Source organism: Lasioglossum baleicum, unplaced genomic scaffold (genome assembly GCF_051020765.1).
Source record: "Lasioglossum baleicum unplaced genomic scaffold, iyLasBale1 scaffold2096, whole genome shotgun sequence".
In the NCBI taxonomy this organism is placed as follows: domain Eukaryota; kingdom Metazoa; phylum Arthropoda; class Insecta; order Hymenoptera; family Halictidae; genus Lasioglossum; species Lasioglossum baleicum.
Genome location: NW_027471155.1, coordinates 1 through 24419, shown reverse-complemented (window position 1 = coordinate 24419; position 24419 = coordinate 1). Strand labels below are relative to the sequence as shown.

The 24419-nt window shown below is 32.7% G+C and overlaps 1 protein-coding gene across 1 annotated transcript; it reads right to left on the bottom strand.

Moving 5' to 3' along the window:
* LOC143221227 (ATP-binding cassette sub-family G member 1-like) lies at positions 1–21097 on the bottom strand (the record flags this gene model as incomplete). Its single annotated transcript, XM_076446713.1, is given in 9 exon segments — positions 1–339; positions 1407–1663; positions 3950–4210; positions 5997–6113; positions 7773–8012; positions 12198–12345; positions 13378–13573; positions 20981–21035; positions 21038–21097. Coding segments are annotated over 9 exon segments (1673 nt in total), but the record flags the coding sequence as incomplete, so codon positions are not given.
* Between the last annotated feature and the right edge of the window lie 3322 nt (positions 21098–24419).

The following is a 24419-nucleotide window of genomic DNA, read 5'->3' as shown; positions in this document are numbered from 1 at the left end:
TTATCTTCTATTAAGTTTGCACCAGAGAGCACTAGCCGTTAACAAATGCATTAACACCCCGATACCGAGGATTAAGATTAGATTGTTCGCAACGTTTGTATCAGCTATGTCCATTTCCTTGAGGAATTGCGTCGGTTTTTTATAATGACAGTAGAAGTCGTCGCATTTCAAATCCATCCGATCGAAGCCGTAGACGGTGTGTAACAGGCTGTGAAAGCTGGCACGAAAGTACGATATGTGAAACATCCATCGGAACATCTGCGGTGTATCCAAGTAACGAATACAGAATCCGAACACGGAGAATAGCACTGCTATTATAGGTCCTGCGAATACTGCGATCTGTAAATCGAGAAAATATATCAGTAAATATATAAATATATTATATTACGTTAGGTCGTTTCATAAGTTCGTTACGCGGTGATATTTACATTCTTCGTCGCATTTTATAAACTGTATCGATGATTAACCTCTTTGTCAACGAAATAGAAAGAAGTCGTAGGACAAAAGGGCGACTAAATTTTTTCTTTTTCAGTCGCCATAAAATCTTAAAGATCTATATTAATTAATATGTCAGATTTAAGATAATATAACAATATACGAAATATCGAGGTCATAATTCCACGTGTTAATTATTATACAATCCTTTATTTACCAATCAAACAAATAACGTTTTATACCAGAAAATCTGTAAATTTCTACCCTTTCGTAGCTAAAAAATCGCCGAGTGTAAAGGGTTAATATTTAAAGGTCTATTCGACGTATAATTTTAAATGTTTAATAAAAATAAAAACCGGCAGGAATTTATTAAAATTCTAATATTAACCCTTTGCATTCGAGAGGCGTGTTTCAATCGTCGTTTAATCAGTTTCTAACGATCGATATTAATTAATATATCAAATTTCATATTACCCAACGATGTGTGAAATAATCATAAAATAATTCTGTTTTAATTTCCATACGATCTCTTATTTATCGTTTAAAAAATTTCGTCTACTTTATGGGAAGAAGTATTCGAATTATTATTTTTCTGTAACGAAAAGATCGTCGAGTGCAAAGGGTTAAGTTATATTATCGAAACGAAGTTAGCTCGAATCGAAGTATCGCAATGGTGACATTATTAACACTAGGTTTACTGGGGTTTTTTGTATTCCTATTTCTACGGACACCCATTAAATTTAGGGTAAAGAAAAGCAAATATTTTCTTTAAAAAACAAACCATGTGTTTAATTTGAAAACAATCGGAATATTAATAGACTTAATATAAGTTAATTAAATCTGTTAATATCGTATAAATAAAGCAACCCATTGGTTAAATTTACGGGTCCCGTAAATCTAGGGTTAAAAAACTTTATTCCCTTGTCGATTTTTCCAATTATAGTGGTAAGGGATATTTAAAGAGTACGTACCCTAACTGGTGTAGTGGCACCAATGAAAAAGCCCCATGCTTGAGCAGTCAAACTTGCGGCTATGCTAACGATCATGAAGGAAATTATGCGAGCAGTTTCTATGGGTTGTCCTGTTAACCAGTAACTCACAGTTAAATAGGTCGCTGCGCAGGACGCTTGGAACGGTATTTCCACTAGCAGCATACTAATATAGTACGGTGCTAACCGATACCATCGATTAAAGTGTTCCCTGGACAATATCCGCATCTCTTGTGGAACTGAAAATGAAACAAAAGGCTTTTAAACAACAATTGGAAATTTTTTGAGTATAATAAAATGTGTTTCCTAGATAATATCCGCATTTCTTGTGGAACTTAAAATAAAACAAAAGACTTTTAAACACCAATCGGAAATTTTTCGAGTATAATAAAACGTGTTTCCTAGATAATATCCGTATTTCTTGTGGAACTTAAAATAAAACAAAAGACTTTTAAACACCAATCGGAAATTTTAAACAACAATTGGGGATTTTTCGAGTATAATCAAATGTGTTTCCTAAATAATATCCGCATCTCTTGTGGAACTGAAAATAATTCAAAAGACTCTTAAACACCACTTGGAAATTTTTCGAGTAAAATAAAACGCGTTTCCTAAACAATATCCGCATCTCTTGTGGAACTGAAAATAATTCAAAAGACTCTTAAACACCAGTCGGAAATTTTTCGAGTATAATGAAATGTGTTTCCTAAACAATATCCGCATCTCTTGTGGAATTGAAAATAATCCAAAAAATTCTTAAACACCAATCGGAAATATCTCGAGTATAATAAAATGCTAGATATACTCTGAACTATGCCGGTGAATTTATTTCGACGCGTTATTTACAAATTCAATTTCGGCGGATTGACACGCCATCTATCGTCACGTTTTCTACGCGAAATATACGAAACGTGAAGTTTAGATTGAATTTACCTTGAAACACTTTCTAAAAGAAAAAAAAGTGGGGAAAGAAAAGGAAGGAAGGAAAAAGAAACTGGTTGTGGAAATGATAACCGTTTATGGAGATAATTTCAATGAGTATAAGTGAAATATCGTCGTGATTCGGTGAATAAAAATGAAAACCGGTAGGCAACGCTTGGATAGGCAAAAGAGATGCATATGGCCTGCGGGAGTGAATGCTCACTAGAGATATTGTTAATTCCGACGTGTGTTGCGAATCAGCCTGAGATACAACCGCACGTTATGGCTCCTTGACCTACATTTTCCGCCATTGATGGCGCAGAATGATAGGAGGGAATGGTGGAAACTGAATTTCGATGTTTTGTCGTGGCTGCAACTTTTTCACGGTCGAGATATTAACCCTTTCGCTACGGCGAACTTTTTCAAAAAAATCTGATTATGAATTTATGACACATAGTTTAAGCTCAGAGGTTTATTATATGAAAAAAAAAATTGAAATATTTTTTTATATGCTTTCCTAATAAAACATATTTCCGATAAAGCACAAAAAAAAAAAAATCAAATAGCCTTTTAACTTTCTTATAAAGATTTTTTATCATTTTAACCCTTTGCACTCGGCTGTTTTTTTTTACTAAAGAAGAATACAAATTTACAGATTTTCTGCTGTAAAAATGATTTCAGTGGTAAATACAGAATCGTGTAATAATTAACACGTGCAATTATTTGTTTTCGATATTTCGCATATCGTTATATCATCTTTAATTTGATATATTAATTAATATGGGTCTTCAAAATTTCATGGCGACTGACACTCGAGTGTAAAGGGTTAACTTTCCAAAAAAATGTGATTATGAATTTATGACACATAGTTTAAGTTCAGAGGTTTATTATATGAAAAAAAAAATTGAAATATTTTTTCATATGCTTTCCCAATCAAACTTATCTTTTTTGACATAGGAAAGATATTTCCGATAAAGGACAAAAAATCAAATAGTCTTTTAACTTTCTTACAAAGATTTTTTATCATTTTAACCCTTTGCACTCGAGGGCTCCGGAGCGGAGTCATTTAAAATTTGTCTTCAAACTCGAGGGCTTCGCTACGGAGACAATGCAAATAATTTTCAGTTTTTAAACATCCTAATATTTTTTCTGTAGCCAAAAATTCGTCGAGCGCAAAGGGTTAAGTCTAGATACGACTTAAACCATTTTCGTAATTACAGATACATATGACAGATCGTAAATCGTTTAACTCTTTGCACTCCGTTGTCGCCGTTGTGGCTCCAGAATTCTACTTCATTTATATAAAAAATTGCTGGATAAAATTCCCGAAACATAAGGTTACCATACGTTTACTGATAGATACTTCACCAATATATCTTTAGTAGAAGAACTAGTGAAAATGAAATGTTACTCGACTGGTAGTAAACTGATTCGAAGTTGCTGATATTAAAAATTGCTCGGAGTGCAAAGAGTTAACCCTTATATAATATAATATAATATAAAATATAATATAAATATAAATTAATATAATATATGAATTTTAATGTTTTCAATATAAATTTTCTAATGTTTTAATATTGTTCTAGGACTTGGTAAATACTTACAAGCAAGTGTGACGGCCATTTTGCCGGTGTAAACGATCAGTAGCAACGACCCGTAGAGATAAACATAATTAGCCAGGACACCGTTCGCTCTGTAGCCGCTTCCCATGTACAGGTAGCCGAAGATCACTCCAATTAGCAAATGACACAGCAGACGTACCAACAATAACGTGTAATCTCTTTTTAGGCAAAGCAGTTGCCTTTTGTAGAGTAAATAACACTGAGCGACGAACCCTGCCGGAGGGGGTGGCTCCTTTGTATTCTCTGTATTAACAAAACAATGTAACAATCTATCAGATAAGATAATCAACGAATATGGAAATTTCATTGAAATTTCAAAAATTCTACAATCTCTCACATCGCGAGTCAGTTAACCCTTTGACTGCCATGTTGGTCACATATGACGGTTTCTCCCGTGACGCCATGGTGGTCATGGGTGACCGGAACCTTTCAACTTTTTACAATTGTAAAAAACTAAACGAAAATCGAGAGTTAGCGTGATCGAATATGACCGATGTATAGAAGATACATTGAAATAAAATGTGCCCTATCGAACGATTAAAATTTTTTATCAGAACAATAAAGAATAACAAAATGTTAGAATAAATCTTGCATCTAACGGTGCACTTTGTTAAAGCACTCCAAACATAAATGCGACGCACCGATACAATCCGGACGATAAGTGGTCACCTTCTTGGTCTTATTTTTAGCAATTTTTCACCCAAATAGTTTGGAATTTTTTTTCTAACATTCCCTGCAAAATTTTCATTCCAGGTACGCTCGTCCTTCTTTTTTTTGCAATTCGTGCCGTAATCTTCGTCGAACCGTTACTAAGGCGCCACGGTGGTCACCCGTGACCACCAGTAAGAGAAACGCTCCATTTGATAAAAATATTGCCTTCTAACATCGATTCGTTATTATTTTCCCATTATATGCTTTGAATAGTAAAAATAATTCCGTGGCGTCCTGGGCGAAACATATGATTTCGGCGTGGCAGTCAAAGTGTTAACCCATTTGCATCATCGCTCTGAAAGGAGTCTTCCGAGACTTCTAATGAAATTAAGCGTAACAAACGAAATCTTAGTTATATTTGATCCGGAAATTATACATGTATTAAAACAAGTTATTATATAAACAATTTATTCTTTTACACAGTTGTGTGATACATAAATTTAAAATAGGCAAGCAACAGATATTCCGAAAGGAGTCTTCCGAGACTTTCAATGAAATTAAACGTAACAAACGAAATCTTACTTATATTTGATCCGGAAATTATACATGTATTAAAACAACATCGTTCTATAGATGCTATAGTATCAATATTTATTCTTTTACATAGTCGTGTGATACATAAAATTAAAATAGGCAAGCAACAGATATTCTGAAAGGAGTCTTCCGAGACTTTCAATGAAATTAAGCGTAACAAACGAACTCTTACTTATATTTGATCCGGAAATTATACATGTATTAAAACAAGTTATTATATAAACAATTTATTCTTTTACACAGTTGTGTGATACATAAAATTAAAATAGGCAAGCAACAGATATTCTGAAAGTAGTTTTCCGAGACTTTCAATGAAATTAAACGTAACAAACGAACTCTTACTTACATTTGATCCAGAATTTATACATGTATTAAAACAAGTTATTATATAAACAATTTATTCTTTTACACAGTTGTGTGATACATAAATTTCAAATAGACAAGCAACAGATATTCCGAAAGGAGTCTTCCGAGACTTTCAATGAAATTAAGCGTAACAAACGAACTCTTACTTATATTTGATCCGGAAATTATACATGTATTAAAACAAGTTATTATATAAACAATTTACTCTTTTACACAGTTGTGTGATATATAAATTTAAAATAGGCAAGCAATAGATAATGAGTGCGAATTATTCCGCTTAATGATGCAAATGGGTTAAGGTCTTACGTATATAAATATAATAATAACATTAACGATAATAAAAAAGAAAAAGAAGAAAAAATAGAATAACTAAGATGTATATAGAGAAATAAAGGACTAAGAAAGCTTTTATAATTACCGTTTAATTGCGGTTTCGTCGTGCAGGTAACAGATTTGTCATCCTCGTACATTGTATCTACAGCAGCCGCTAATTTATCCACGCTAATGCCATAATCGCCGATCGCAACTTCTAAAACTGTAATAACAAACGTCGAAATGTAAACGCAGATTGATATAACGCCAAGAAGGTCGATTCAAGACCGATACTGATTATGTAAATAATAAATTACACGATATTGCTATCGATACGATGAACTATGCGATGTTTGGTGATTTTTTAACACGTTGAATGCCATGGGGGTCACCGGTGACCGGTGCTTAACGTGGTAATGACGACATGAGGCCACTGGTGCTCGAATTAATAAAAATATATATAATTTAAATAAACGACAATACTTATGATTTAATCGCACTGCAGCGACATGGGGGTCATCGGTGACCCCCGTCGCAGTTAACACGTCAAACATGATTACACACTGTAACTTATCTATCGAAGAGAATATTTCATCGTTATACGTATCGCGTAATAGAAAATTCATCGTGGCGCCACAAAAATTGTAAAAAAATTGTAAAATTCGCGTGCAAAATTCAACGCGTTAACCCTTCGCACTTGACGATTTTTTAATCGAAGAAGAGTAGAAATTTATAAACTTTCTGCTATAAATCTGACACTATTTCTTTGACTGGTAAATAAAGAATCGTATAATAATTGACACGTAGAATTATTTGATTTCGGCATCTCTCATATCGTTATATTACCTTAAATTTGATATATTAATTAATATGGGTCTCCCAAATTTCCTGGCGACTGACGGTCACCTCTCGAGTGCAAAGGGTTAATTAATGTAGGTTTTCCAAATTTTATGGTGACTGATGACTGATAGTTGTCTGTCGAGTGCAAAGGGTGAATTAATATGGGTTTTCAAAATTTCATGGCGACGTCCGGTCACCTATCGAGTGCTAAGGGTTAATAAATGTGGGTCTTCAAAATTTCATGGTGACTGATGGTCACTTCTCGAGTGCAAAGGGTTAATATGGGTCTTCCAAATTTCATGGCGACTTACGATCATCTCTCGAGTGCAAAGGGTTAATTAACATAGGTCTTCAAAATTTCATAGTGACTGACACTCATCTGTCGAGTGCAAAGGGTTAATTAACATGGGTCTTGACAATTTTTTGGTGACTGACAGTCACCTCTCGAGTGCAAAGGGTTAATTAATATGGGTTTTCAAAATTTCATGGCGACGTCCGGTCACCTATTGAGTGCAAAGTGTTAATTAATATGGGTCTTTCAAATTTCATGGCGACTGACGGTCACCTCTCGAGTGCAAAGGGTTAATAAATATATGTCTTCCAAATTTCATGGCGACTGTCAGTCACCTTTCGAGTGCAAAGGTTTAATTAACATAGGTCTTCAAAATTTCATGGCGACCGACAGTCGTCTCTCGAGTGCAAAGGGTTAATTAACATAGGTCTTCAAAATTTCATAGCGACTGACAGTCGTCTGTCGAGTGCAAAGGGTTAATTAACATGGATCTTGACAATTTTTTGGTGACTGACAGTCGTCTGTCGAGTACAAAGGATTAATTAATATTGATCTTGACAATTTTTTGGTGACTGATGATCACCTTTCGAGTGCAAAGGGTTAATTAATATGTATCTTCCAAATTTCATAGCGACTGATAGTCGTCTGTCGAGTGCAAAGGTTTAACGATCCAACTTGGTTTGGATTATGATTAGATCATAGCTTAGCGAGTACGAAAATAATTAGAAAGGGACACTGTGTTCTACGTACGAAAGTCAGCCGGATTATGGTAAGGCGGACAATCGATTCCGATCGAGGACATGTGAGGCAATAGCGATTTAACCGGCCCCCTGTATATGCAGTATCCACCAGCAACCGCGTAAATGGCATCAAACATTTCTAAGAGCAACGCACTCGGCTGGTGTATTGTACATATTATCGTACGCCTTTCTATTTTAGCAAGACGCTTCAACAGTGCGATGCATTGGCTGCACGAGGACGAATCCAGACCTGAAACAAAAAACCCAACCATTCTTACTTCCTTACAATTTTAATATAAAAAAAAAAAGCGATCGAATAATTTGCACGATAAAACATTCAAATAGTTCCATGTTTCTTTTCCAATATCGATGAATCGGCAATATTGTAGTATCTAATTACAGGAATTAATTTTACGTTCCTAAGTCGTTAGAGTCGTAACGAGGAACATTATTGTACAATGTTGCATACATCATTCACAATAATTCGACTGAATCTCGATTATAAATAAATTATACCGATAAATCGTAATAAATTGTTTCTACCGATCATATTCGCTCGTTTTTCTATCGAAATCAACATTGTTAATTTCCAATTGCGAGAGATTGATACGAAATAATGGGAATTATATATTACTATATTAACAGGTTGAATGCCACGTCAATTTTACTGGGATTGTTTGTGGCGCCACGATGAATTTTCTATTTAGCGATACGTATAACGATGAAATATTCTCTTCGATAGATAAATTACGGTATATAACCATGTTTGACGTGTTAACTGCGACGGAGATCATCGGTGACCCCCGTAGCGCTGGAGTGTAATTAAATTATAAATATCGTCATTTGTTTAAATTATATACATTTCCATGAATCTGGGCGCGCCGGTCACCGGTGACCCCCACGGCGCTGTAGCCAAGTCTAGTGCCGGTCACCGGTGACCCCCGTGGCACTGGAGTGCTATTAAATTATAAATATCGACATTTGTTTAAATTATATACATTTCCATGAATCTGGGCGCGCCGGTCACCGGTGACCCCCACGGCGCTGTAGCCAAATCTAGTGCCGGTCACCGGTGACCCCCGTGGCATTCAACCTGTTAAATCGTACTATAAGTTCGTTTTGCGGTGTTATTTACATTTATCGTCGCATTTTATAAACTACAGGTAACCCTCCTATAACACGGTAGATAGGTTCGTAGAAAATATCGCGTTGTGTGAAACCGTGTTGTATGAAACCCAGCGTGTATACAAATAGGGAGATTGCGTTCCGGAAACTTATTAACACTAGGTTTACGGGGTTATTTTTGTATACCTATTTCTACAGACACTCGTCAGATTTAGGGTAAAGAAAACCACATATTTTCTTCAAAAAACAAACGATGGGTTTAATTTGATAACAGTCGTAATATTAATAGACTTAATATAAGTTAATTAAATCTGTTAACCATTTGACTGCCACGCCGAAATCATATGTTTCGCCCAGGACGCCACGGTATTATTTTTATTATTCAAAGCATATAATGGCGAAATAATAACGAATCGATGTTAGAAGGCAATATTTTTATCAAATGGAACGTTTCTCTTACTGGTGGTCACGGGTGACCACCGTGGCGCCTTAGTAACGATTCAACGAAGATTACGGCACGAATTGCAAAAAAAAAGAAGGACGAGCGTACCTGGAACGAAAATTTTGCAGGGAATGTTAGAAAAAAAATTCCAAACTATTTGGGTGAAAAATTGCTAAAAATAAGACCGAGAAGGTGACTACTTATTGTCCGGATTGTATCGGTGCGCCGCATTTATGTTTGGAGTGCTTTAACAAAGCGCACCGTTAGATGCAAGATTTATTCTAACATTTTGTTATTCTTCATTGTTCTGATAAAAAATTTTAATCGTTCGATAGGGCACATTTTATTTCAATGTATCTTCTATACATCGGCCATATTCGAACACGCTAACTCTCGATTTTCGTTTAGTTTTTTACAATTGTAAAAAGTTGAAAGGCTCCGGTCACCCATGACCACCGTGGCGTCACGGGAGAAATCGTTGCCGGTCATATGTGACCATCATGGGTGTTAATATCGTATAATTCAAGCAAACCATCCGTCAAATTCACGGGTCCCGTAAATCTAGTATTAAAAACAAATTTATATTTTTAATTCTACGTAAAAGTCTGAATTTTTATTAAAATATATAAATGTTCGTACAACCGGAAAAAAAAGACAAAAATACTATTTTAATTCAACGCAATTTTAATTTCATACATTTCTTTGGGCTGATGTTTAGTGACGCACGTAATTACATCATGTAGATGCTTTATTTTTGACATAAAATAAGACGAGTGCTATCGAGCTGTTTGGGTTTTTCGACGATATTTTTTCCAAAATTTCTGGGACTCAAACCGTTAAGACGATAAGCTTCGTCGCGACTGAAAAAGTACAGTGTTGTATAAAGATTTTTCCAATTTTCTTATCGTTTATAGCGAAACCGTGTTATAGAATACCGTGTTGTAGGAGAGTTCTCGCAATTTATGAATCGTGTTATAGCGAAACCGTGTTATAGAATACCGTGTTGTAGGAGAGTTCTCGCAATTTACGAATCGTGTTATAGCGAAACCGTGTTGTAGGAGAGTTCTCGCAATTTACGAATCGTGTTATATCGAAACCGTGTTATAGAATACCGTGTTGTAGGAGAGTTCTCGCAATTTACGAATCGTGTTATATCGAAACCGTGTTATAGAATACCGTGTTGTAGGAGAGTTCTCGCAATTTACGAATCGTGTTATATCGAAACCGTGTTATAGAATACCGTGTTGTAAGAAGGTTACCTGTGTATCGATGATTAACATCTTTATAAAAATAAAAATAAAAGAAAAATAGAAAGAAGTCGTAGAACAAAAAGGCGACAAAATTGTTTCTTAATATTTAAAGGTTTATTCGATGTATAATTTTAAATGTTAAAAGTAAAAACCGGCACGAATTTATAGGTCGATCTAATATTATTGCGAAATTATCGTGTAATTCGCTTCGGTAGCAGACCTTGTACGATGAAACGTTCCATGAATTCTATCGTTTAATTTTTTAATGAAATACAAGCGCCATTAAGTTCCAATCGACGTTAATTCGAATGTACATGATTGTCGCTTTTTATTTTATTATAAATGTACAGAATGGTATGATGCACGGATGACGCGGATGTTATTCAAATAACGCAGCAGATAACCACATTACACGTAGGATTTTTCATCGCGAATGTACTGTCCGTTTGAAAAATGAATGGTATATTGTGTCTTCGATTAAGTATTTCTTCAACAAATCACGCTATCGTAAGAGTCTTCGAACTTTGGATATTGCGCTGAGTATCGGCATTATTATCTAAACAATAAAGTACTAATAATAAGGAAAAGATATCGGAATCGATAAGGCTTAATTATCTTAACGAGCGAAAGATTTCCAAGGTCTTGCGAGCGATTTTAACAATTTTGTAATCCTTTTGTAATTCTTACTTTGAATATTCTGCAATTTAAAATTACAAAGAATTTTGTAATTTTTTGTTCGAGTATTTTGCAATTGGAAATTACAAAGCATTTTGTGATTTTTATTTTGTGTATTTTGCAATTGAAAGTTACAAAGCTTTTTGTAACCCTTTTGTAATTTTTACTTTGAATATTTTGCAATTTAAAATTACAAAGAATTTTGTAATTTTTAGTTCGAATATTTTGCAATTGGAAATTACAAAGCATTTTGTGATTTTTATTTTGTGTATTTTGCAATTGAAAGTTACAAAGCATTTTGTGATTTTTATTTTAAATATTTTGCAATTTAAAATTACAAAGCACTTTGTAATTTTTATTTCGAATATTTTGCAATTGAAAATTACAAAGCATTTCGTAATTTTTATTTCAAATATTTTGCAATTGAAAATTACAAAGCATTTTGTAATTTTTATTTGGAATATTTTACAATTTAAAATTACAAAGCATCTTGCGATTTTTATTTCGAATATTTTGCAACTTAAAATTACAAAGCATTTTGTAATTTATATTTTCAATATTTTCCAATTTAGAATTAATATTTTGCAATTGAAAATTACAAAGCATTTTGTAATTTTTACTTTCAATATTTTCCAATTGAAAATTACAAAGCATTTTGTAATTTTTATTTTCAATATTTTTTGCTTTGTAATTTGCATCGTAGAATCTCAAGTAAGTCTAGTAACTTTAGTTCAATTCTTCTAAGTAATTACAGATAATGATAGTAATATCGCAATAAGAAAAATTCCATAAAAAATATATTTGATCGCAAATATATTCCTTTTTTCGTATTTTATATATAGTTTGCGCGTCATTAAGTAATAAGTGAAATTCATTCTCATTTATGAAACACGTTGAACACGTTAAGTAAGATTAGTATACTTAGTATATATTCCGTAATTACCAGTTGTTGGCTCGTCGAGGAATAATACTGATGGATTACTTAAAAGTTCGAGAGCAACATCCAGCCTCTTTTTTTGTCCACCAGACAGTTTTCCGCATAGGGTGTCATAGCAATGGCTCAAACCTAACATTTCTAACAGTTCCAGTACCTGACAACAAAAATAACAATATTCATCGTGACGTATTTCGTTATTCTACATTCCGCTTGTAAATACTTAATAAGCTAAGAAATCCAGTTTGATTAATTTCTCAAATATTCGTAACATTTATGGCAACTGGCGAAAAAATGAAAAATTACAGAAATTGCCAAAAAAGAACGTTATAATTTTACTTTTAAGTAAAAAATAAAATGCTACTTTTTACTTTTAAGTAGAAAATAAAATACTACTTTTTACTTTTAAGTAAGAAATAAAATATTACTTTTTAATTTTAAGTAAGAAATAAAATATTAGTTTTTAGTTTTAAGTAGAAAATAAAATACTACTTTTTACTTTGATGTAAGAAATAAAATATTACTTTTTAATTTTAAGTAAGAAATAAAATATTAGTTTTTAGTTTTAAGTAGAAAATAAAATACTACTTTTTATTTTTAAGTAGAAAATAAAATACTGCTTTTTAATTTTAAATAGAAAATAAAATGCTATTTTTTACTTTTAAATAGAAAATAAAATGCTACTTTTTACTTTTAAGTGAAAATAATAATATTTTACTTTTTACTTTCAAGTAAAAATAACAATATTTTACTTTTTACTTTTATGTAAAGATAATAATATTTTACTTTTTACTTTTATGTAAAAATAATAATATTTTATTTTCTACTTTTATGTAAAGATAATAATATTTTACTTCTTATTTTTATGTAAAAATAACAATATCTTACTTCCTATTTTTATATAAAAATAACAATATTTTACTTTTTACTTTTAAGGAAAAATAATATTATACTTTTACTTTTAAGTAAAAATAACAATATTTTACCTTTTACTTTCAAGTAAAAATAACAATATTTTACCTTTTACTTTCAAGTAAAAATAACAATATTTTACTTTTTACTTTTAAGTAAAACTAATATTTTACTTTTATTATTATTTTAATATCGAACGATCGAAAATAACGGTTAATATTAACTTTTGAAGACGTTACACGTTATAAAAATATATATAATTTTAAATTGTACGAACTTGGGTATGTTTGTAAGCTGAACTGATACTGTAACCAAGTTTTAAGTGTGCAGCTATTGTCATGGCTTCTCCTACGGTGATCCTTGTTCTCATCAAGGCTTCTTGTTGTATATAACACGAAGTCCTCTTCCATCTCTCGCTATACGGTACCCTAACTTTCCCATTCACTAGAATCTTCCCGTGAACACCTTTCACTCTGAAACAATGTATTTTTAAATAATTCTTTAAGTAATCATTGTTTTAAATAATTTAATTATTGTATTATTAAGTTATCGAATTTTTGTGATCTCACAGTTCAAAATCTATTCACGTACCGCAATATAAAGAATATTATAATATAAAAATCTAACAAATAAACAAATAAATACACAAGTTTTTTCTACGAGATATTATCATTAAATACATTTAATTTAACCCTTTGCACTCGAGAGGTGACTCTCAGTCGCCATTTTTAATCAGATTCTAAAGATCGATATTAATTAATATATCAAATTGAAAATTATCCACCGATGCGTGAAATGTCGAGATAAAATAATTATGTCTTAATTTTCATAGGGTTTCTTATTTACCGTTTTAAAAATATCGTTAATTTTATGGTAAAAGATTTTCGAATTATTATTTTCCTGTAACGAAAAAATCACCAAGTGCAAAGGGTTAACCCTTTGAGAAAGTCTATAATTATTCTCAGTATTACAAACACAAAATTTCTAAAATTGTCATCAGTCACCATTTAATAAAATTTAGAAATCGATATTAACTGATATAATAAATTTAAGATAATGTAATAGTGTGCGATGCATTGGAATTAAATAATTCCACGCGTTAATCATTATACAATTTTCTATTTACTTTTATAAAAAAGTATCATCGGTTTTGTGATAAAAAATCTTTAAATTCTATTCTTCTGTTGCGAAAAAATTGTCCAGTGCAAAAGGTTAAACACCAATCGGAAATTTTTCGAGAATAATAAAATGCGTTTCTTAAATAATATCCGTATCTCTTGTGGAATTGAAAATAATCTAAAAAATTCTTAAACACCAATCGAACTTTTTCGAGTATAATAAAATGCGTTTTCTAAATAATATCCGCATCTGTGGAACTTAAAATAAAACAAAAGACTTTTAAACACCGATCGGAACTTTTTCGAGTATAATAAAATGCGTTTCCTAAATAATATCCGCATTTCTTGTGGAACTTAAAATAAAACAAAAGACTTTTAAACAACAAATTGGAAAGTTTTCGAGTATAATAAAATGTGTTTTCTAGATAATATTCGCATTTCTTGTGGAACTGAAAATAAAACAAAAGGCTTTTAAACACCAATCGGAAATATCTCGAGTATAATAAAACGCGTTCCCTAAACAAAATCCGCCATTTCCTGTGGAATTGAAAATAATCCAAAAAATTCTTAAACACCAATCGGAAATTTTTCGAGTATAATAAAATGTGTTTCCTAAATAATATCCGCATCTCCTGTCTAGAATTGAAAATAATCCAAAAGACTCTTAACCCTTTGCACTCGAGAAGTGACCATCAGTCATCATTAAATAAAATTTAGAAACCGATATTAACTGATATAATAAATTTAAGATAATGTAATAGTGTGCGATGCATTGGAATTAAATAATTCCACGCGTTAATCATTATACAATTTTCTATTTACTTTTATCAAAAAATATCATCGGTTTTTGTGATAGAAAATCTTTAAATTCCTATTCTTCTGTTGCGAAAAAATGTCCAGTGCAAAAGGTTAAACACCAATCGGAAATTTTTCGAGTATAATAAAATGTGTTTCCTAAATAATATCCGCATCTGTGGAACTTAAATAAAACAAAAGACTTTTAAACACCAATCGGAAATTTTTCGAGTATAATTAAATGCGTTTCCTAAATAATATCCGCATTTCTTGTGGAACTTAAATAAAACAAAAGACTTTTAAACACCAATCGGAAATTTTTCGAGTATAATTAAATGTGTTTCCTAAATAATATCCGCATCTCCTGTGGAATTGAAAATAATCCAAAAGACTCTTAACCCTTTGCACTCGAGAAGTGACCATCAGTCACCATTAAATCAAATTTAGAAACCGATATTAATTGATATAATAAATTTAAGATAATGTAATAGTGTGCGATGCATTGGAATTAAATAATTCCACGCGTTAATCATTATACAATCTTCTATTTACTTTTATAAAAAAGTATCATCCGTTTTGTGATAGAAAATCTTCAAATTCCTATTCTTCTGTAACGAAAAAATCATCGAGTGCAAAGGGTTAATAATTAACAATGTCTTTTATATTACTTAAAAGTTTCGAAAATCCAAGAAAACATTAACATTTAAACAAAACATTTTTTTTTTTAATAAAAGTGATCCAAAAATTTTAAGAAAAAAGCGTTTAGTACATGTTAACACATTGAAACGTGATAAACAGCAAATAACTGAAATGTAACAATTTAATAATTAATACTCATTAATAATTAATATTCCGTAATAACGTCTTTATTATCTGACTTTTATTTTAACTGTATAAAAACGGAAAGAGCTTGTTAAATTAAACGCAAAAGAAATTAATTTATGTCCTACTTTATTTTATTATAGATTCGTTAGAAATTTATCACGGTTCGATTAAGTAGTTCAAGTCGTTATTATGCGCCTATTTCTATAAAATGTATAATAGAAATAAAATGCGAATTATTCATGATCATACTTTTTCCAGAGAACTATACATCGTCGAAATTTCATTACCGATTATTTTTGAATTTTTTCATTCGTCTTCTTCATCGTTATTTCATAAAATCACTCACGGATTGATTTATTGTTATTTTTATATTTAATGCTTATGTTATATTTAATGCTTTATGGCAATTGTCTATAATACGATCAATTTGCTTTTATAATTCTCCTCTTAATATCCGCGATAACACATTCTGCAAATTGAATTCGTGACACAGCATTTCCTTAGATTCTAGAAATTACGGTACAATCTTTATCATCACAATTCAGATGAATGTTACGTACAAGTAGCCCTCCTACAACACGGTATTCTATAATACGGTTTCGCTATAACACGATTCGTAAATTGCTAGGACTCTCCTACAACACGGTATTCTATAACACGGTTCCGCTATAACACGATTCACAAATTGCAAAGAACTCTCCTACAACACGGTTCCGCTATAACACGATTCACAAATTGCGAGTACCCTACAACACGGTATTCTATAACACGGTTTCGCTATAATACGATTCATAAATTGCGAGGACTCTCCTACAACACGGTATTCTATAACACGGTTCAGCTATAACACGATTCACAAATTGCGAGAACTCTCCTATAACACGGTATTCTACAACACGGTTCCGCTATAACACGATTCACAAATTGCTAGAACTCTCCTACAACACGGTATTCTATAACACGGTTTCGCTATAATACGATTCATAAATTGCGAGGACTCTCCTACAACACGGTATTCTATAACACGGTTCAGCTATAACACGATTCACAAATTGCGAGAACTCTCCTATAACACGGTATTCTATAACACGGTTCTGCTATAACACGATTCATAAATTGCGAGAACTCTCCTACAACACGGTATTCTATAACACGATTCATAAATTGCGAGGACTCTCCTACAACACGGTATTCTATAACACGGTTTCGCTATACCACGATTCATAAATTGCGAGAAATCTCCTACAACACGGTATTCTATAACACGATTCATAAATTGCGAGGACTCTCCTACAACACGGTATTCTATAACACGGTTTCGCTATACCACGATTCATAAATTACGAGAACTCTCCTACAACACGGTATTCTATAACACGGTTTCGCTATACCACGATTCATAAATTACGAGAACTCTCCTACAACACGGTATTCTATAACACGGTTTCGCTCTAACACGATAAGAAAATTGGTAAAACTTTTATACAACACTGTACTTTTTCAGTCGCGACGAAGCTTGTGCCGTTTTAACTATTTGAGTTCCAGAAATTTTTGAAAAAAATACGAAGAAATTTGTGAAATTAAAGTTGCGTGGAATTAAAATAATATTTTTGTCTTCTTTTGTTTTGTGTTGTACGTACATTTATATTTTTAATAGAAATTAAGTTTTTTACGTGGGAATTGAAAGAAAAATTTGGTTTTTAATAAGTTTTCAGAACGCAATGGTTTCATACAACACGGTTTCACGTAACGCGATATTTTCTAGGAACCTATCTACCGTGTTATAGGAGGGTTACCTGTACTGTTTCCGATGTCGTATCGTCTATGGTTTACGCGTAAACCGCGGCTTCGCGACTTTTACGTTCGCGGAATGAGATTGTAGAAAAACGTATCTGTAATTACTCGCGGAAATGTCAATGTCATGCATGTATTCACACGTAGATCACTACGTTTACGCGAATGCATCTGAATAAGCTACTTCTTCAGAGAACAATGCAGGAAAATTTTTATTTCTGGAAAGGTATCCGAGTGTCGGTTCATTTTTCAACGTGTTTTAATAATTAGTTCAATAATTAACACATTTGCAACATTAGGTGAAATAATTCGCACACTATAACTGTTATATATTTATTTTAAATTTATTTAACGTGCAAAAAGAAGAAAAGAAAATAGAAAGCACATAGAAAAATAAATATTTCTGTTATAACGTTATATAAAATGATTTTACTTCAGATTAAGTATAATTTTTAAATGAAATATAAGAGTTTGAAACACAAAATATAGTAAAAAAAAAACGAAATAAATAGAGTTTGTTTGTTACGTTTAATTTCAATCAAAGGTTTGAAAGATTCTTTTTAGAGCAAAGATGTAAATGGGTTAAGAGAAGTAATATCACGTTTTAGCGGTTGAAAATATTTTTGCAGTCATTTGATCGATTGAAATAGGTGAATAGGTGAAAATTGAAAATTTTGTTTTAAGGTACTTGAAAGGGAAGATAAAGAATGGAGAGACGTTAGCGAATTAAAAGGGTACGACAGGATAAAACATACTTTAAATTAGCTGCAATTTTATTTTCTGGTACCAAGGTAAATTCATTTGAGCTTCTTCCATCTTTTTCTTCGACGCTACCCTAATATATCAAATTAATCGCAGATATATCTCTCCACTTGCTATGTCGAGAACATAAAGAGTGGATCCACGATAACGAGTACTTTAAATTAGCTATAATTTTATTTTCTGGTACCAAGGTAACTTCGTTTCAGTCTCTTCTATCTTTTTCTTCAACACTGCCCTAATATATTACATTAATCGCAGATATATTTCGCCGTTTACTATGTTGAGAAGAGGTTTTAGAGGAATATAACAAACCGATGTATTCTCGTGATAGAGAATATAAAGAGTGGATCCACGATAGCGTGTACTTTAAATTAACTACAATTTTATTTTCCGGTACCAAGGTAAATTCATTTGAGCTTCTTCCATCTTTTTCTTCGACGCTACCCTAATATATCAAATTAATCGCAGATATATCTCTCCGCTGCTATGTCGAGAACATAAAGAGTGGATCCACGATAGCGTGTACTTTAAATTAACTACAATTTTATTTTCCGGTACCAAGGTAACTTCGTTTCAGGTTCTTCCATCTTTTTCTTCGACACTACCCTAATATATCAAATTAATCGCAGATATATCTCTCTGTTTACTATGTCGAGAACATAAAGAGTGGATCCACGATAACGTGTACTTTAAATTAGCTACAATTTTATTTTCCGGTACCAAGGTAACTTCGTTACAGTCTCTTCCATCTTTTTCTTCGACGCTACCCTAATATATTACATTAATCGCAGATATATTTCTCCGTTTACTATGTTGAGAAGAGGTTTTAGAGGAATATAACAAACCGATCTATTCTCGTGATAGAGAATATAAAGAGTGAATCCACGATAATGTGTACTTTAACGCGAAACCTACCACGGTTAACATGACTGGTAAATAGAAAAGAAGTAGAAGCTTTAAAAAATAGAATAACAGAAGACATTGAGAGGATGACTATACGTATATTAGAAGAAAAATCTTGAATACGAATGATTAGGATGGTAACGTTGAACGTTGAGTTTTTAATAAAAGTTTAAAAAACGGTGACTTAGACTATGGTAGGTTTAGCGTTAAATTAGCTATAATTTTATTTTCCGGTACCAAGGTACTTCGTTTTAGTCTCTTCCATCTTTTTCTTCGACGCTACGATAATATATCAAATTAATCGCAGATATATTTCTCCGTTTGCTATGTTAAGAAGAGCTTCTAAAGGAACATAACAAACCGACCTGAGAAATTATAAAGAGTGGATCCACGACAGCGTATACTTTAAATTAACTGTAATTTTATTTTCTGGTACCAAGGTAACTTCGTTTCAGGTTCTTCCATCTTTTTCTCCGACGCTGCCCTAATATATTACATTAATCGCAGATATATCTCTCCGTTTGCTATGTCGAGAACATAAAGAGTGGATCCACGATAGCGTGTACTTTAAATTAGCTATAATTTTATTTTCCGGTACCAAGGTAACTTCGTTACAGTCTCTTCCATCTTTTTCTCTCGACGCTACCCTAATATGTTAAATTAATCGCAGATATATCTATCCGTTTGCTATATTGAGAAGAGCTTCTAAGGAACGTAACAAACTAATCTGTCCTCGTGATAGAGAAATTATAAAGAGTGGATCCACGATAGCGTGTACTTTAACACTAGATTTACGGGACCCGTGAATTTGACTGGTGAGTTGCTCGAATTATACAATATTAATAGATTTAATCAACTTATATTAAGTTTGTTAATATCGTAATTGTTTTTAAATTATACTCATAGTCTTATTTTTTAAGAAAATGCGTAATTTTCCTTACCCGTAAATCTGACGGGTCTCTATAAAGATAGGTATTCAAAAACGCCGTAAACCTTCTGTTAAATTAGCTATAATTTTATTTTCCGGTACCAAGGTAACTTCGTTTCAGTCTCTTCCATCTTTTTCTTCGACGCTACCATAATATATTAAATTAATCGCAAATATATTTCTCCGTTTCCTATGCCGAGAACATAAAGAGTGGATCCACAATAACGTGTACTTTAAATTAGCTACAATTTTATTTTCCGGTACCAAGGTAACTTCGTTTCAGTCTCTTCCATCTTTTTCTTCGACGCAACTCTAATATGATAAATTAATCGCAGATATATCTATCCGTTTGCTATATTGAGAAGAACTTCTAAGGAACGTAACAAACCGATTTGTCCTCGCAATAGAGAAATTATAAAGAATGTTCGCGATGCTGAAGAATAATGGTCAATTGCACATGGCCTAGTTTTTCAAGTACCAAGGGTTAATGATCTTCTTAAAGTAGATGACAGTTATAGCGCTGTATATATACGATCCTACACCGGTGTTAAATGCAATCGTTAGTGCGATTGGTATGCGTGTACGTATGAATTTAAGCTTGTGCCAGATTCCTAAGTGTGCTGTTACGATAAGAGATAAAGCACACTGCAGATTGTACGATCACGATCAAGCAAAGTAACGATTGAAAATGATAACACGCGTTCCGGTTTATATGCGTGGTTTAGGTATTTTCGAATGATATAAGAATTACTCACGTGTAACCGGCCATAACGTTCAACAATGTCGACTTTCCGGCTCCGGAGGGCCCATTATGGCGACCATTTCACCGGCTTTGAACTCGCCACTGACACCATGTAGAATTTCTTTCCGTTCTGAAAGCAAAATAAATAAATAGAAAATAGAAAAAAGATTAATATTGGTGTATATGAAATGTCGGATTTTTTTACACGCGAACATTTGTCTACCTGTTTTCGTTACACTTTTGGTTTTGGAATAACCTCGTTTATAGTCGTACTGTCCATTGCCAGAGTCACGTTTCAACAAAGGAGATTTTCTCGAAAGCGTTCCCTTTGTTATTTCATTTGAATTTTCTACCGATACGAATCTAAACGATATTCGTATAATTTTTTTGCACGAGTATAAACTTGGTAATAACGCTGCAAAAGCTGCACGCGACATAAACCAAGCGTTTGGGAGAATACGGTTAACGATCGAAAAGTGCAGCGTTGGTTTGAAAAATTTAGGTCCGCTGATTTTTCGCTACAAAGTGATCCGCGTGGAAGACCCAAAACGTCTGTGAAAAACGATGATCCGAAGGTATCGGTGGAAACGGATCCAACTGTATCCACGAGGGAACAGGCTACAGGATGAAAATTCACCATACAACGATATTGCGACAACTTTCTGAAATTGGCAAAGTGAAGAAAATGGATAAGTGGATACCGCAGGAACTAACTGAGCGAATAAGCTGGATCGGTTGAACGTATGCTCATCGTTACTATCCCGATTTCATCGAGAGCCATTGAAACACGAAGTTTTGCAGCACCCAGCTTATTCACCGGATCTCTCGCCAACCGACTTTCATTTTTTTTAAACATTTAGAACTGTTTCTACGAGCTAAACGGTATGAAAATGAAGACAGTTTGAAAAATTCGATATCAGAGTTTATCGATTCTAAAGATCAGAATTTTTTAACACAGGCATCTATGCTTTAATGTCTCGTTGGGAAAAGTGTATCGAAGCGAATGAGCATATTTTGATCGAATAAATAGCTTTTGAAGAAAGATACGCAGTTTTATATATTCGCTTAAAAATCCGACATTTATATGCACCAATCTAATATATCTGCCTTCTCGAATGCCTTTGAAAAAACCACAACTTTTCATTACAAACGATAAATCCAAAATTCTTCAAAATTTCCTGTTTTAGCAAATTTCAACGTCAATATAATCAATGTTTGATGGAATAATTCGTAATAAACGCGTAAATCGTAAATCGAATATCAACGATATAAATAGAAGTGAAAATTCGCACGAAATTTGAAATTTTTGTCTCAGATTTTCCGAAGAAAATTGATTTCTATATTTTAAGAACACGTGTCATCGATATGATTCGTTGTTACAGAAACGTTTCTTTATTTATTCCTATTCTCATTGACTTTTTTTTCGTTGTTTAAATAACTATTGCAAGATTCATGGGAAACCTGTTTTTGAAAAATATCCTAAACCAGCGAATCATATGCTTCATTATGATTCACGATTGTCTTGTGTTAATGCGATAATGATTTCTTCGTTATTGCAAGTGACAAATGGCGATTGGATTATATGAGATCGCTTGGAGGAATGGCAAAAAATCATACATGAGATAAGAGTGATCAAAAGGCGAGTATTATGCGTTTCAGTCATCGATTAAACGCGTCGGAAATCCGTTCCTGAAACTGCAACTAATCGACTGACGTATTTCGTTGCAGAGTGCATCGCTGCGATTACGTTACCCTGCGTTTCCATGAAATTCACGCGCGAATTTTCCGAAATACAAATCATCAACAAGAATCGGAGGAAAAATTAAATATTCTTTGACTCGTTTGACCGATAAAATCTGTCGAGTTATTCGGAAAATAATCTCGCTTTTCTCACAAATGTGAAGAAACGAAATCGAGTCGCTTCGAATTCGAGAATTTAATTAATTAATTTAATTTTTTCTATAAATAAGTTAATCAGAGTTTAACATTTTTCACGATTCATTAATAAGTCAAATGTTTTCTGTATTCGAAAGAAGATGATACACAAGACAGAATTGATATGAGGAAAAAAAAATGGTGACATTAGGTGATCCGTTTCTGCAACGTTGAGAAAAGTTATTTGCCTCTTCGACATTTTTGTTGCAGTCTCGTTACCGATGAAAAGGTAAATCTTTTATTCGCTAAGAACCGGTCTGCGAAGGTTTATTAATTCAGTTTCTTAATTCATATGTAGAAGAATTTGCTTACACGCGATCGGGAGGGAACCATTGAATGGAAAAAAATGGATTGCATTGAAGTGGGTAGCAACGAATTGCAAACTAGCCTAAATACAACTAGTTCTTGATAGTCTTGCGTCATTTTTTCTCGTATAACGTAACTATTAACCCTTTGGCTACTATGCACGCTTAGTAAAGTGTTCTCAGTATCGCAACGCAAAATTTCTGAGCTCCTATAGGCACCCATAGTATGAAAGGGTTAATTTGAAATTTTTAAGATTTTTTTTTGCCGGCGAATAACACAGTCTAATTCCGATTTCATTTTTTATTATATTATCGTATTATTGTACCGGTTATTAGTTTTCTAGGGTATTTGTACTTGTTTATAGGTCATTTGTTGCGTTAAGTTCGCTCTCTTTTATTGGTAAAATAATTCGATTAACCCTTTGACTACTGTGGGCGCCTGAGGGGTTAATTTGAAATTTTTAAGATTTTTTTTTGCGGCGAATTAACAAAGTCTAATTCCGATTTTATTTTTTATTACATTATCGTATTATTGTCCTGGTTATTAGTTTCTAGGGTATTTGTACTTGTTTATAGGTCATTTGTTGCGTTAAGTTCGCTCTCTTTTATTGGTAAAATTATTCGATTAACCCTTTGACTACTGTGGGCGCCTATAGGGGTTAATTTGAAATTTTTAAGATTTTTTTTGCCGGCGAATAACAAAGTCTAATTCGATTTTACTTTTTATTATATTATCGTATTATTGTAGCAGTTATTAGTTTCTAGGGTATTTGTACTTGTTTATGGGTTATTTGTTGCGTTAAGTTCGCTCTCTTTTATTGGTAAAATAATTCGATTAACCCTTTGACTACTGTGGGCGCCTATAGGGGTTAATTTGAAATTTTTAAGATTTTTTTTGCCGGCGAATAACAAAGTCTAATTCCGATTTTATTTTTTATTATATATCGTATTATTGTACGGTTATTAGTTTCTAGGGTATTTGTACTTGTTTATGGGTTATTTGTTGCGTTAAGTTCGCTCTCTTTTATTGGTAAAATAATTCGATTAACGTAAAATAATTCGATTAACCCTTCGAGTACTGTGGACGCCTATAGACGCTCTCGGTATCGCAAACGCAAAATTTCTGAGCGTCTGTAGGCGTCCACGGTAGTCAAAGGGTTAAGGAGAAATAGGATAACAGAATATGGCTAGCGAAATACCAAGGTAACGGTC